At 43.2% G+C, this 16,663-nt stretch overlaps 1 protein-coding gene across 1 annotated transcript in view; it reads right to left on the reverse strand.

Moving 5' to 3' along the window:
- Positions 1-16,663, reverse strand: part of LOC137439880 (solute carrier family 15 member 4) — a 132,717-nt gene that overhangs the window by 24,780 nt on the left and 91,274 nt on the right. Inside the window, exons 6-7 of the mRNA XM_068136078.2 lie at positions 9,486-9,644; positions 3,154-3,312 (exon numbers count right to left, since the gene is read on the reverse strand). Of these exons, the coding sequence (XP_067992179.2) occupies positions 3,154-3,312; positions 9,486-9,644 (318 nt within the window). The remainder of the gene's footprint in view (positions 1-3,153; positions 3,313-9,485; positions 9,645-16,663) is intronic.

A 16,663-nucleotide genomic window follows, 5' to 3' on the forward strand; every position in this document is an offset into this window, starting at 1 on the left:
CATCATTGCTTCGGATATCAAATCCTTCCCAAATCCTCCCCAATGGCTTGATCTCTGATCATCAATTTGGATTCAGACCAGGTCATTCTACTCTGGACATGCTGCTTCTGCTGTCTCAACAATGGATGGAGGTCCTCAATGCCAAACAGGAAATCAGAGCTGTCTCCCTTGACATATCACGTACCTTCGATACGGTCTGGCACCCAGCTCTGCTCACCAAACTCTCCTCCTATGGTATCCATGGAAATCTACACGTTTGGCTTACATACTTACTCTCCTGTCATAGTCAACGTGTGGCTCTAAATGAAATTGTCTCATCTCCCCTTCTTGTCCAGGTTGGAGTTCCTCAAGGCAGTGTTCTGGTCCCCGTGCTTTTTCTGGTCTTCATCAATGATCTATCCGACTCTCTGGAAAATCCTCTCTATCTCTTTTCTGATGACTCCACTATCTGCCGCTCCATTCCTCATCCCTCAGATCGGCAGTCTGCAGCCTCCTCACTCTCTGCAGACCTGGACAACATCACAGACTGGTCAAACAAGTGGAACATGTCTTTCAATCCTGACAAATCTCACACTCTTACTATGTCTCTCTGAAAAGACCGTCTGGACAACCCTCCCATCTAATTTCTCAACAATTCTCTCCAAGACGTTCTGTCATTCAAGCTTTTGGGTCTCACTATCTGCCATGATCTTTCTTGGGAAAACCACATTTCCAATCTGGCCTCCAAAGCCAGTCGCCGACTGGCCATCCTCCGTCATACGAAGTCCTTCGTTGGCACACCTGAGCTCCTCACCACATACAAGGCTTTCATCCGCAGCTCAATGGAATACTGTTCTCCCCTCTGGGCTGGTGCTCCTGCCTCACACCTAGCTAGGCTTCACGCTGTTGAAAGCAAAGCTTTTGGAATCATTCATATCTCCCGCAATGAAGCGAATTCTGAGGGCATTTCTCTCTCTCTCACAGCAGGCAGGTTGGTGGTCTTTCTGTCTTCTATCGACTCTTCTCCGGCCTAGCTCTCCCAGCTCTGTCTGTGCTCTGTCCCCCAAATATTCCTGCAGGACGCACAACCGGTCTGCCAGCAGCCCTTTACTGGTTAAACTGCCAAAATCAAGACTCTATGCTCACCTTCACTGTTTCATTCCTCTGTTTCACACCTCGGGAACAAACTCCCCCACTCTCTTCAATCCCACTCCTCCCTCCAGGTCTTCAAAACAGCTGTTCACCACCATCTCTTTATCTTCCCCCATCCAAAACCGTGATCTTTTCTACCCCCGTTAATTCACCCCAGATCCACCTCCTTCAAATTCCGTTTTCTTTCCTGAAAGTCCCTGTACTGTCCATCTTGTTTATCCCATGTAACCCGCCCCAGCCCTCTCTCTTCCACAGATCTCCCGATGTCCCTGTTCTCTGCTGATGTTGTGCTTCCTTCTCTCTCCCCTTCTTGTCTCCTGCTGCCTTTATTATATGTCCTATGTGTTAGTTCTTACACGACAAGCGACTTCGTATACAAAAAAAACTGGCGACATTGTTATGGCATCGCTTGTACCCAGAGTATCCCAGGAAGTGACGGTAGTGATGGCACTTCCCCCAAGCTCAGTGGCTGTGTTAAGTGTTTGTCTCATCAGTGTGTGTGTGTGTGTGTGTGTGTGTGTGTGTGTGTGTGTGTGTGTGTGTGTGTGTGTGTGTGTGTGTGTGTGTCAGCTCTATTACGTGCCTTAGCCCAAAAAAAAAACAACATTGCTTTTAGCGCAAATCACCGGATGACCCAAGCACATAGAAACATCTAGAAATGGAGCAATTATTCCGAAGTTACACAAACGGGAGTTTTGGAGCAGGCTCATCCTTGGTTTTGTGTTCCTCTTTCCATGTTCCATCAGAATTAACCTGTGCCCTGAGTAACCAAAGTGAAGAATCCATGACAGTTTTGGAATGATAGGAGTAATACACAAAGGTGAAATGGTGATTAGAGTTCGATGTCTTACAAAAGCAACTTCATTAATTGATGATGTGATTAATAATTGTATGAATGACCCTTTGAGTTGGAAGTGAATTGAATAATTGCTTGCCTTTGCACATACACGAGGTTTGATTCACAAATCCTCCATACCTTGGGATTAGCTCGGTTAGCGATGGAGTTATGGGCTAATGGCAATTAGCCGATCCTGCCACAAGCCCACAGTGTATGCCTAAAGGGCCTTGGGGATGGTTGTTGGTGACCCCCAGTTAAACAACAGAATGCAAATTAGCAGGCCAAACCTTCAGAAGAGTTCATCAGTCTGTGACCATTGATCTGTAGTCTGGGATACATGTGTGTGAACACGGTGCAAGCATTAGGTCTACGTCCAGGGTAATTCACTATCTCAATGCACTGTCTGCGGAAACTCCCATGCCAAGAGTAATCACATGTTCTGCCCCCATGCCAATTCTTGACGCTAACCCGCTTACTCCCTGCTGCCTGACCTGTATCAATATCTTCCTGTGAATGCCAACATTTTACTTGGAAAAAACTAAGCCGAGTGTTGGTTTTCGCAATATCAAGACCTTGAGGTCTTAGTTTGAGTCCTTGAAATAACATCAGGTGGATTGACTCAGCCTCTCATCCCACCGAGGTCAGCAAAATGAGTACCAGCTTACAGGTAGCAGGGCAGTGTTTCGGCAGCACAGCTACGCTTCCAGAAAATAATGCAACTGGCAGCATATGAAACAACTTCCGAAAATATTTTTTTTAGGAATTCTGATGCACAGGTTATTATGAATTGTCTGCGTAAAGGAACACGACTATGTTTGATCAACCTGGCAACATACAGCACTCAGTCTTAGGCCGCAACATGATGGTAGTATCCTTGCGATTGCCCACAATCTTGGGTAACCCACTTGGAGTCAATTGGGGTGTTATCATCCCGATAAAACCCAATTGCAGACTCAACAGGACACAGATGACAACATGTTTCTATGTGTACAATAGGAAAATTGCGCAATTCGTACATCATCAGATTCAAGAGATATTTGTTACATTGATAAGGGTCTGAAAAGGAGCAAATTGGTGCAACTTCTTTTTGGACAAAACAAAGCTAGAGAAATTACTTTTCACACATTTTTACAGATACACCACCTATGTGAATAGGTATACAACAGTTGGTGTGCATGGCCTACCGTAGTCTTTCGTTTTGCTCATCCAGCCAATGCTATGCAGTGATACTATCCACAGGAGACCAGACCCAATGAGCGACCCGATGCCACTAAAGAAGAAGAAGAGGCCCATGACTCTGCTGGCCATCCTTTTCGATGCAGCAGAGTATGCAAATTCCAGTCCTAAAACAAAGCAAACAGTGAACATGTTCAAGTTTTTCATTTCCTGTACTTTGACTTTGTATGAGTAGTGCAAGGTTTCACCTGATCACATCACATGACGACATCAATGAAAGACCCTGCTACCATTGTACACGATTATAACTTGTCAGTATTCGACCCTCTGTCATTCGATCATGTGCCATTTATTTATTTTACAGTGTATACAGTACTATGCAAAAGTTTGATTTATTTTCACTTATGTAGTGCTCTTCCCCATTAAGCATTTGTGGTAAGTTATAAGTGTGCAAATTCTCTTTGTAAATGTGTATCACGAAGCGCCACCTCTTGGTGGTAGAGGGTATTACAAGTGCTCACCCTTTACACTTTACAGTATGTACAGTATTCCTGCGCCATGTTTTCCAGTGCAGTGAGGTGTTTTGAATTATAAGCAGTAGGCATGTTTTTGCTTCATGCATGTAACCCGGGATGTTTGTTTTATTTTCGGGAGCAATTGAGGGAGCTGTCAGTTTCCTATACACCGCCCAATAAAGGTATGTGTCCAAAGAACGTGTTGCATGCTTGGAACAAGATGGCCCGTAGGTATTGGTGCTCTGCTAATCTACATATATATAAGAAAGTTTTTGTTTGTTTGTTTGTCTGCACGCGCTAATCTCCTGAACGGTGAAAGATAGGAGGAAACCTCTGACACAAAAAATGTCGGGACTGGCCCCGGGAAGGTTTTAGGCTAGGTGGCGAGGCCGGTCGAGGCTGCATCGGCGGGGCTGGGCCCATTTCGCAATTAAAAGCTGAGCTGAATTATAGTAGTCAATCTTCTACGGCCACGAGTAAAAGCTGAATTATAGCAGTAAATTCATTCAAAAAGAACTAAAAATGTCGGGACGGGCCCCGGGAAGGTTATAGGCTAGGTGGCATCTCGGCCGGGCTGGGCCCATTTCGCAATTAAAAGCTGATCTGAATTATAGTAGTCAATCTTCTACCGCCGCGAGTAAAAGCTGAATTATAGTAGTAAATTCATTAAAAAAGAACCCGGGCAACGCCGGGTGCTTTCGGCTAATATAAACTAAATTAGGAAATAGAAAAAAAAACTTTATTTTTGCTAAACACATTCTATTATCCTCTTTGAGTAATATCAACTTACCACAAAGAAAATATTCAGAAAACATGCTGTGGATTTGTACAGAATATAACAATATATTATAGAAGTAATCAACACCATTTACATCTATCTATAATTCCAGTAATCTCTGTGTGTGTGTGTGTGTGTGTGTGTGTGTGTGTGTTTGTCTGTGACCGCTGTTTCTCGACAACTACCGGTCCGATATACTTGAAACTTGCCAGGTATATTGCTGGGGACCCGAGGATGTGCCTTTTCAAGGTTTCATATTAATCGGAGAAGTAGTTACCGAGCTATGGCGATTTCTTTACCAAACTCCGCAAGCCGTTCGCTTTGGACCAAACCATTTCATGTAAATAGAGGGGGGGGTTCTGTGGTCGTTGCGAATGGACCAAACCATTTCATGTAAATAGAGGGGGGGTTCTGTGGTCGTTACTGCCACGTGGTTTCAAAGTTTTTTTTTGTTGTTGTTGTTTGCACGCATGCTTTTTTGCACGCACGTACGGGCACCCACGTACGGGCACGTCCTAGTAAATACAAATTACAAGAAACCACAATAAGAGTTGTGAATTAGTGCAAATGTAAAACTAGTTTTCATCAGTTTGTTCCCTTGCTGAAAATTCTATGAGTGGGTTCAGAACGGCGCCAAGGAAGTAACTTTCAACAGAACAGTGTGTGAAGATCCAAACTCTGCGAGAAGAAGGACACACCATGAACAAGGAGAAAAAGACAAAATGTCACAGCCCCCATGGTTTTGGCAATTTAGATGTACAGAGTTAAAGGCCGCCAGTCGGCCATCCTTGGTTGGATTACAAAACAAAGTCGTCTGCATATGTATGCTCACATGTATCATCTTTGTGCCAAGCTTGAACAAAATTGGTCCATGCATGGCCGATAAAAGGTTGGGGACACGTTTAAGTAACAAAATGGCCACCAGTTGGCCAGCTTGGATCTAATCTTTAAAATAAATGACATGCATATGTAGGCTATCATTCATTTTCTCTTTGCCAAGTTTGAACAAGATCAGTAAATGCATGTCCGAGAAATGTTTGAGGACGTGTTCAATACCAGGCTTTATACAACTATAATGGCCGCCAGTGTACCAGTCGCCCATCTTTGATCAGATCGCAAAATAAAGTGAGGTGCACGTGTATGCCATCATGTACTCTGCTTGTGCAAAGTTTGAACAAAATCGAACTATGCATGTTCAGGAAATGGTTGGGGACACGTTTAACTAACAAAATGGCCGCCAGTCGGCCATCTTGGATCTGATCTCGAAAAGAAATAACGTGCACATGCAGGCAATCATTCATTATCTGTTCGCCAGGTTTTAACAAGATCAGTGAATGCATGTCCGAGAAATGGGTGAGGACGTGTTCAACCTCGGGTTCTTTACATCTAAAATGGCCACTAGTCGGCCATATTTTATCGCATCGTGAAACAAAATGATGTGCATATGTATACGTTCATGTATTGTCTTTAAGCCCACTATGAACAAAATCGGTCCATACATGTCCGAGATATGGTTGCGGATGCACGCACAGACGGACAGACAGACAGACGAAACCCAATCCATACAAGTCCAACGGGGGCTAATAAAATATCAGAAAAGCTGAATGTCTCTGACAATGCCATCGACAGCTAACTCCACTCTGGGGTTACTGACTTCTGCCACTCTCCTAGCCAATGTGTGGCTCTCAACTAAATCCTTTCATCTCCTCTCCCTGTCAAGGCTGGGGTACCCCCAATGCACTATTCCAGGCCACATCCTATTCCTAATCTTCATCAACGATCACTCTGACTCCATGGAAAATTCTCTTTATCTCTTTGCTGATGAATACACCCTCTGCCACTGCCACATCATCCCTCATCCTTCTAAAAGGGAGGCTGCAGCCTCTTCCCTCTCTCCAGACATTGACAAAATCACAACCTTGTCAAACACTTGGAATATGTCTTTTAATCCTGGGAAATCCCACACACTCGTTATCTCTCTCCAAAAGGACTGTCTGGCAAACCCTCCCATCTATTTTCTCAACAACCCACTTGAAGAACTTTGGTCACTCAAGCTCTTGGGTCTCACCATCAGGAGTAACAGCCATTATCTTTTTTGGACAAACCACATTTCAAATTTGGCCTCCAAAGCGAGTTTCCAACTGGGCATCCTCCATCATGCAAAGTCCTTCCTTGACACACCTGAACTCCTATCCACCTACAAGGCTTTCATTTGCAGCTTCATGGAGTACTGCTCTCGCCTCTGAGCTGGTGCCCCTGCCTCACATCGTGCTCACCTTGACACCATGGAAACGAAAACCTTCAAGATCTTTGGAATCTCCCACGATGAAGCTTAGTCGATGGGCCTATCACTTTACAATCGCCGACAGGTCGGTAGTCTCTCCGTCTTCCTCCTCCTCCTCATCATGCAACGTGCAACGTTAAGTGAGCTAGCCAGCCAGCTCTCACGATAGCGTGCATTATCAATCTCAAGAATGAACTTTCTCAGTAGCTTTAATTGAGCTACTGACGAAATACAGTAGGCCTAGGTCTTAAAATGGTCTTCATTTGTGTATGCATCCGGAAAGCTGGCGAAAGGTTTTTGAAGCCATGGTATGCTCGTACGGTGTTCAACGGAAGCCAGACTCTGGGGGACATTCTCAACGAATTTGCAAATGGGGAGTTCAATCAGAGAAGGCCCATGGACGATAACTACCAGACAGTTCAGGACAGTAGTGCAGTATATCATGTTCAGTACGTACAAGCGCATATTAAGCAGACAGTGCCACTGAGGCAGTAGATGTCCATGTATCGGGTGTATGACCAACATCATTTTTAATGGTTTATGGGATGTGTGCTGGTGCGAGTATTTGGTCTGGTGGACTTCACCATGTAGCAGCCATCTTGGGAAATTTTTCAAAAATCTGGAAAATATCAAATAGTAAGGTGCCCCTGCTCCTTTAAAATAAAAAAAACAATCTGGATGAGAAACAAATAATTTATTTTACATGGCCCTATATTTTGTACACCTGTTAAACCACCTCCTCACCTCCCACCTCCTCTGCCCACATTTTCCTTCTGTATCCATTTTGTCCACCCCTTGCGTTCTCCCCTATCCCTCATCGTTACTCGCATCCCTTGTTTGTCTGTCTCCCTCAATTTTCTACCTAGGCCCTGCTGTTGGCATTTCCTTCTTCTCTTTCTGCTATTCCTTTTGTTGTTGCCTGTTGATCCATTCTGGGAGCCTGGTGTTGGCCTAGCGGTTAGGGTGCCGGCTTGGGATCCTAGGATCCTGGTTTCGAATCCCGGTTGATCTCTGAATTAATGCCAGGGGGGTTGACTCAGCCTGTCATTCCTTCCGAGGTCGGCAAATTGACACCAGTTCACTGATAATTCCTTGTGTGTCACAAGAGGTGACTAACAGGGTTGGTGGCAGGAAGGGCATCCGGCCATAAAACATTGCTTCAAAAAGGGGACCATGGTGCCCCAAAAAGGCCAACCCCTGCTCTGTGGGGGAAAATGGCCTCTAAAGGTGGTTCTGATCCATTCTGTGCTCTAGCTCCTCCATGAGCCTCAACTCTGTATACACAAAAACATGTTGTGAGGTACATTTTGCAACGCCTGAAAGAATCTGCCTCAGTACATTACTTGCTTATTATTGTTTTTGCTTGTTACTGTACTAAATTATTGTATTTATACGATTATAATATCGTACATCTGACAACAATGATTGGCGGACTGTCCGTAATATTCCACCGAGAACCACACCTGCCTTGGTGGCTTTCTGTTTGGTGCTCCTGTCACACTGGAGTACGCCATTAACCACACCCATTTCGGTTGGCCCTCGGGTATTTGTGGTGCCACGACCCTGTCCCCACAAGGCTGATTGACAGGCGTTGTCCCTACATATTACCATGCGTAGTTGTGCAGTTATGCCGACTTCACAGGACATTTCTTAAGGAGGAACTTCCTCCTCCTCATCAATGCCAACCTATGGGGATTGTCCGTACTCTTGTCCTTTCAAGTGCTGGACGTCAAACAAGGAGGCAGCACTTACCATTCTTTGGTATGACTCGGCCGGGGTTTCAACAGCCGACCTTTCAGATTCGGAGCGGACACTCTACCCATTGCACCACAGACTCTGGTAGGTTTTTTTACTATTTGTGTTGTATTATACCCAACAGAGTGTCCGTGCCATCCCTATATGGGAAGTTTGACGACTTCCTGATATATATGGAGTTAGACCAATATCTCAAATATGATTGGAATAACAACTAGCATTGTAACGTTGACTTGCTAATGCCTAACTTAGGTCATTTTTGTCCAGTACTGTACTTGCAAAAAATGTGGAAGGAGGTCGGCCCTATTGTCCAGAATTATACTTTGCTTGTCTGTTTGTCTGTGCCACTGGTCATCTGCCACATGATGGAAACCTGGACATCTGCCACATGATGGTGACGGTCTCCATACAATCCTTTTTGCTTCTATCATCAGATCCGGGCTCATGCTTGCCTCCACTAGTCCGTTAATCGTTTCTCTCCTCTGTGAGCCAGCTTCCCTAGTCTGTTCGATCCAGTTCTTCCGTCTGTGGCTTCGGGACAATTGTTCGTCACTACCTCAGGTCGTCCCCCATCCCTACTCATGGTCTCTTCTACCCCAGATGATCACATTCCCAAGCTTTCCCTTTTCCCAGGTTATTGTGATGTTTCACCCTCTCCCTCACCCCTTTTCGTTTGGTAGTTGGCAGTTGATTTGCAACTTTGCTGTTTCATCCCACTTTCCTTTTCCTCTTCTTGCTGTTTCATTCAGCTTGTGTGCAGCTTGTTCACCCCTATCTGCCCTTCTCCCCCTCTCCGTGATCTGACTCTCACTCTCACTTATGCTCTGCTGTTGGTGTTTTCCCCTTTCCATTCTGCTCTATCTCTTGCACGAGATTCGACAACTCGACCCCCCTTTTGCCCCCCAAAAAAGAAGTACCTTGGCCTCTTGCAATCTGACATCTATCACTTACATGAGTTAAAACAGTTACTCTCAGGCTTGAGTGCGGTGTCGATCAACCCGAACCCACCAGAGATACTTGTGAAGACCTCACTGAGCGCAATAAGTATGTACTGAGGTAGCTGCCACCAAACACTCAGGTTTGCCGCTATGTACGACGATGTACTGATCCGCTGTGTGATGAAATCGCCTCGCTTCACCATCGACAGTCTCTTTGTCTCCAGCAGACCTGCCCCAAGAGAGAGAGAGAGAGCAATCAATAACAAACAAATGCTTGGATGGTTGTGCCAAGTTGGCTGTCAGAACAAAGCCACATGGTTGTAAAAAGGGACCATCAGTCATGCATCACCTGCTACAACTTGACATATTACCAAACATTTGCATTGCTAGCTGCCACATCCTCAAAAATGGAGGAAGAATACATCTAAATCACAAGGCACAGAAAGAGTACCTTCACACAAAGAAAAGGGCACAAAGCGTTGAGGTCAAAGGTAATAAAAATAAAACACATTTCAGCCTTTGTGAATGTAAACATTCAATGTAATGAGTGTAATTCAATGTAATGTAATGAGTGAATGTAAAGAAGCAGGAAAGTGGCTTTAGTGCGTTCCAAGCGTAATTGATGAGTTTTAATTGTCTCAGGAATAAGGAAATGTCAATCTCCATACAATGTGTTTTTAGAGTTTGGTCGTTCAACCTTTCTGACGAGGACAGGTTTACCGGCCACAATGGCAGACTTTACTTTCCAATCATTAAAATCAGTGGATCACAATTATATACAGTTTCTTTTTAAGGAAGACACCGCGATTATTCATAAAGACTACAAACGTGTGAGCCATTCTTCCAAGTAAATGATGACACACACAAAATACCAAGATAAGCCTCTCAATAAATATTAACAATGGAGGATATTGTACTCCGTCTTGGTTTGCAAGATTCTACACTAAATAAATTTGTAATAATAAAAAAATAAGAAATATGTCATGCATAGCACAATACATGCGAAATCCCTAAAATAATTATTGACCTTTGGCCTATGTTGACCTTTTGGCCTATGTTCACCTAAAAATAATTGGTGGTTGAATTAAGTGACCTAATATGCAAATCCTCTTCAAATTTCAAGTCAGTCGGAAGAAAATTGATGATTTTAGAAATTGCACCTAAGTTGGTGCCCTTTGGCACATGTTGACCTTTTTGGCATATGTTGATCTTTCGGCCTATGATGACCTCAAAATAATTGGTGGTTGAATTTAGTGACCCCATATGCAAATCCTCTTCAAATTTCAAGTCAGTCGGAAGGAAATTGAGGATTTTAGAAATTGCACCTAAGTTGGTGACCTTTGGCACATGTTGACCTTTGGGCTATGTTGATATTTTGACCTATGATGACCTTAAAAATAATTGGTGGTTGAATTTAGTGACCCGATATGCAAATCCTCTTCAAATTTCGAGTAAATCAGATGCAAATTGAGGATTTTAGAAATTTGACAAAGTTGCTGACCTTTGGCACATGTTGACCTTTTCGCCTATGTTTATCTTTTGGCCTATGATGACCTCAAAAATAATTGGTGGTTGAAGTAAGTTACCTAATATGCAAATCCTCTTCTAATTTCAAATCAGTCGGAAGAAAATTGAGGATTTTAGAAATTTGGCCTATATTGACCTTTTCACCTTTAGACTTCAAAAATAATTGGTGCTTGAATTAATTGACCTAATATGCAAATCCTCTTCAAATTTCAAGTCAATCAGATGAAAATTGATGATTTTAGAAATTTGGCCTATATTGACATTTTAACCTTTCGACTTCAAAAATAATTGGTGGTTGAATTAATTGACCTATCAATATGCAAATCCTCTTCAAATTTCAAGTCAATCAGATGAAAATTGATGATTTTAGAAATTGGGCTTTATTGACCTTTTCACCTTTAGACTTCAAAAATAATTGGTGGTTGAATTAATTGACCTATCAATATGCAAATCCTCTTCAAATTTCAAGTCAGTCGGAAGAAAATTTATGATTTTAGAAATTGCACCTAAGTTGGTGCGCTTTGGCACATGTTGACCTTTTGGGCTATGTTGATATTTAGGCCGATGATGACCTCAAAAATAATTGGTGGTTGAATTTAGTGACCCGACATGCAAATCCTCTACAAATTTCAAGTCAGTCGGAAGGAAATTGAGGATTTTAGAAATTGCACCTAAGTTGGTGACCTTTGGCACATGTTGACCTTTTTGGCGTATGTTGATCTTTCGGCCTATGATGACCTCAAAATAATTGGTGGTTGAATTTAGTGACCCGATATGCAAATCCTCTTCAAATTTTAAGTAAATCGGATGCAAATTGAGGATTTTAGAAATTTGACAAAGTTGTTGACCTTTGTTGACCTTTTCACCTCAAAATCAATGGGCTTTTTCCTTATGGCCAGCTGTACCGCTTGGTAAAACTTTGTAAAGACCGGTTTTAAATTGTGACCATTGGCATACAAACAGACAGACAGACAGACAGACAGACAGACAGAGGGAGAACGGCACTCAGTAGAGAGCATACCTCGGCCTGGTTAGCCATATCACTCAATAGTGAAGAATCACTTAAAAAATTCTACTAGCTGGATCCGGATCCCGATCTTCACTAAAATTGAATCGATTCTTCTTTATCACACACCCAACCGGTCCAACAAGTTTCGTCCAAATCCATCCATAATTTTTTGAGATATCCAGCTATGTATCGTTTTGGCCCCATCTCCCAAAGGTGAAGAATCACTTGATAAATTAAATAATTTTCATATCCGAATCCATATTCAGATCTTCACCAAAATCGACTCGAATCGTCCTTTTCAGACACCCAACCGGTGCACCAAGTTTCGTCCAAATCCGTCCACAACTTTTTGAGATATCCTGCTATGTATCGTTTTTGGCCCTATCTCCCAATGGTGAAGAATCAATTAAAAAATTCTACTCGTCGGATCCGAATCCGGATCTTCACTAAAATCTAATAATTTCGTACTTGTCACAAATTTCGTACAAATTTCGCCCGAATCCGTCCACAACCTTTTGAGATGTTTTGTGCACAAACGGACAGACAGACAGACAGGGGGTGAAAACATAACGTCCATCCATCTTTGGTGACGGAGGTAATAACGCACAATACCAACTAATACACTTGAAACAAAATTCGATCTTCGCAAGTAACAAAAGTACTATTGCAGTGCCTATTCATCATGAGCCATTTCTCTGCAGCACGATTGGACCAAACCTTATCGATAAGAAGAGCGCAGAAACCTCGAACACCCACATGACCATCACACGGCATTGAAAACGTGTACGAGCACCAAGCGGCCACTGAAAAGCATTCAAACCTTGGAGCATTCAAACTTGATCTCAATTGGAGGATTCAACAGAACTCAGCCATAAGATAGTAATAGCTGACTCATGCCCAGAATGGTATTCATTGAAATGGATCATATGAGCTTATTGCTCAAACATATAGGCCATTTGAGTCCATTGCACCATTATGTGAAGCATTATGTGAAGCATTAAAGGAATTTAAGTTCTGGTGATGGAAGATATCACTCAATCAAAATATAAAGGTCGCAGCCGATGATGAACAAAGGGTCTACTGACATAACGGAAGTCAATTCGGGTAAATGTGACAACAGTAGACTGCTAATTACCTCCTTCCACAACGACAGCCATATATTACTGTCCCGGAAATCATACCAAGTATATATATATTCATTCGCATTGCATGCTTTAAGTCACAGCTAGGCCTTTGCCAAAGAAAGTGGCTTCATATCCCATGTACCAGCAAGGAAATCGACATATAACGAACGACCCAACCCAAGAATATTGCTTTGTTTCGCACTGATCAGTAAAATAAATATAAAGTAGAAAAGTAAATTATATAATGACTTCATGAACAAAACGCAGTCATCCACAGCTAAGGTAATTTCGACAGGGTTAAGCAAAAGATAACCTGCCTTGAGGCTGCGATTCAGCAATTCAAGGTATCAATTAGCTCTTTGCCCTTTGTGACCTCACATTGAATTCTCAGAGTTGTTGTTGTTGTTTTATAGCCCTGGAGAGTTCTCTTGAACACGCCTGCGGCAAGGAGACAGCTGATTGATCTCTCAGGAGTGATCCAGAGACACCCCACATCTAGGATGGTGTAACCCCACCTTCACAAAGTTGGGGCCGTCACAGAGTTAGAGTGGGAGAGAGAGAAAAAGAGAGAGAAAGAGAAAGAGAAAGAAACAAGAGAGAGGGCGAGAGAGAGAAAAAGAGAGAGAGTGAGAGAGAGCAAGAGAGAGAGAGAGAGAGCAAGAGAGACAGAGAGCACGAGAGAGAGACAGAGAGAGAAAGAGAGAGAGAGACAGAGAGAGAAAGAGAGAGAGCGCGAGAGAAAAAAAGAGAGAGCGCGAGCGAGAGACGAGAGAGAACGAGAGAGAGAAAAAGAGAGAGAAAGAGAGAGAGTGTGTGAGAGAGAGAAAGAGAGGCGTGAGAGAGAGAAAAAGAGAGAGAAAGAGAGAAATGAGACAGAGCGAGAGAGAGAAAAAGAGAGAGAAAGAGAGAGCGCAAGAGAGAGACGAGAGGGAGTGAGAGAGAGTGAGAGAGAGCAAGAGAGAGAGAGAGAGCAAGAGAGAGAGACGAGAGAGAGAGAGCAAGAGAGAGAAAAAGAGAGAGAAAGAGAGAGAGCGCGCGAGAGAGAGAAAGAGAGAGAAATAGAGAGAGAGCACGCAAGAGAGAGAGAGAGAGCGAGAGAGAGAGAGAGAAAGAGAGAGAAAGAGAGAGAGAGCGTGAGAGAGAGACGAGAGAGAGCGAGAGAGAGAAAAAGAGAGAGAAAGAGAGAGCGCGAGAGAGAGACGAGAGAGAGTGAGAGAGAGCAAGAGAGAGAGAGAGCAAGAGAGAGAGAGACGAGAGAGAGAGAGAGAGAGAGAGAGAGAGAGAGAGAGAGCGAGAGAGAGAGACTTTTTGACTTTTTAGACTTTTTATTACAAAAATATAAAAATACAAGCCAGTCGGTGAAGATACTATTCAATACAGGCACAATAATCAAAAATACAGAAAAGAAAAAGAGATAATGACAGGAAATCAAAACAGTACAATGAACTAGAAAAGAAAAACAACAACAGAAAAACCGACCACACACTGAATCAATCCAAACAAACCTACAAATATACCATTAATTCATTCTCCTGCACCATGCAGATCCCATCAAAACACCAGATGTTCATAAACTCATCAATACATTTCTTCCTTTCAGAATCACAAAATTCAAGCAAGTCTTGCAGATGTCAAGGCATTAAAAAAGAACAAGACATCACATTGCCCAAGCGGCTTTCCTTTCAGTTTTTCCCTCCTCGATAAATAAATTGCCATTTTCGCCGTGGCCACTAAAAACAAAAACAACATATGTACATATTCTTTCATATCATTGAAACCAAAAATAAATGATCGCAGAGAAAAAGTGATCTTCATTTTTCCAGCCATGTAGTTCAGCCATTGAAATAAAGGCACAAGCCTTGCACAATCAACGTACGCATGGAACACATCCTCTGTGTAAACACAGAACGGGCAACACGTAGATGTGGGCGCGAAATGACTCACTAATTTATTAGACGGAATGATCTAGTGTATCATTCGCCACTGGAGGTCACCTGTCCTTTTGCTTACCAGCTTACTGTATATTGATTCCCATACAGGCTCAGATGGGAGTCCTTCCGGCATTAGCCCTTTCCACCTGGCCACTCCATTTAACGGTGAGTTCCCAAGCAGAACTGCAGTGCATAACCGATACAGGTCTTTACTACTGCATTTCTGAAAAATGTTTTGTCCCTCACTAATTGGGGGCAAGTCTCCGTGACTAGGCTGTACCAATAAACCAGGAAAATGCCAGTCATTGGATGTCACCAAAACTTCCTGGGTCCATCTTAGTCCAAGTTGGAAGCTTTTCTTTACTATTTCCTTTAGTACTCTTCCGATTATTCTGTTTGACCATATTCCAGTCATATCAGCTATCTCTTGCACCGTCTTCCACCCCCAACCAGAATCATGGCGGAGGTCCAACATTTTGATTATGCCCGCTGTAATAAAGTGTTGATAAAAGTCTCGGCTCCTTGGAATTGCAGGAAACAGTGGGTTGTAAAAAAGGGGTTCTTCCACAAACATGCTTGTAGCATAGGTTTCTTGCTGGCGACTAGTCGAAAGGCTTTGCCAGGCATTCAGAAGGCTCTGATAGAATGATGGTAGATGAGATGTGTCGACATGTTGGAGTTGGACTAAGAAAAGTTCAGGGCCGTATCCGAGCCCGCTTGCTTTTCGCAGCACGTGATAGGCCAGAAGTCGGCTTGGCAGTCGTTCCTTGTACAGCAACTGCTGTATGGTACACAGCCGAAAAGCCATGATACGACTTTTTATGTCGATCAGTCCCTGGCCACCTTCAAACAAGGGGCTACATATGACATTTGGTAGTAACCAATGGTGACCACTCCAAAAAAAATCCACGAGTAGCCTCTGCACTGCCTTTAGTAGTGCTTCTGGCGGCTGAAGGCAGATAAACCTATGCCACAGGGAAGAAGCCACCAAATTATTAACCACTAGAACCCTGCCTTTGTAGGAAAGGTGGGGCAGAGCTCGTTTCCACAGTCCCAGTCTTTTTTTGACATGCTCAACAATCCCGTCCCAATTTTTGAGGACGTAATGTGGAGATCCCAGGAAAACCCCAAGGTATTTGACTCCGTCTTCCACCCATTTTAACTTTGTTGGTAGATGCACAGGTGGTACCAGCACTCTTCCAGGTGGAATGTTCTTGAGACAGGGAATCCATAAGGCCTTACTCTTGTCCCAGTTACACTTCAAAGAAGAAGCGAGGCAAAAAAGATTTAAACATTCAACAAGTGCTGGGATATCACTCTCCTTCTTAACAACCACACAGACATCATCTGCATAAGCCGATACAACTACTGAAGGACTCCCAGGGGATACAGTCACTCCTGAAATATTTTTCCTAAATAAAATTAGGAGTGATTCCATTACCAAGGAAAATAACAACCCAGAAACCGGGCATCCTTGTCTCACCCCTCTTTGAACCTGTACCGGAGAGCTGAGTTCGTTATTTATTTTAAATAAACTAAATATATTGTTGTACAACAAAGTCACGTAGGCCCTAAAATTGACACCAAAGCCACATGCTTCTAGCACACGATACAAAAAAACATGATCCACACTGTCAAAAGCCCTTTCCAAATCAAG

Source organism: Myxine glutinosa, chromosome 14 (genome assembly GCF_964187855.1).
Source record: "Myxine glutinosa chromosome 14, kmMyxGlut1.1, whole genome shotgun sequence".
Taxonomy (NCBI): domain Eukaryota; kingdom Metazoa; phylum Chordata; class Myxini; order Myxiniformes; family Myxinidae; genus Myxine; species Myxine glutinosa.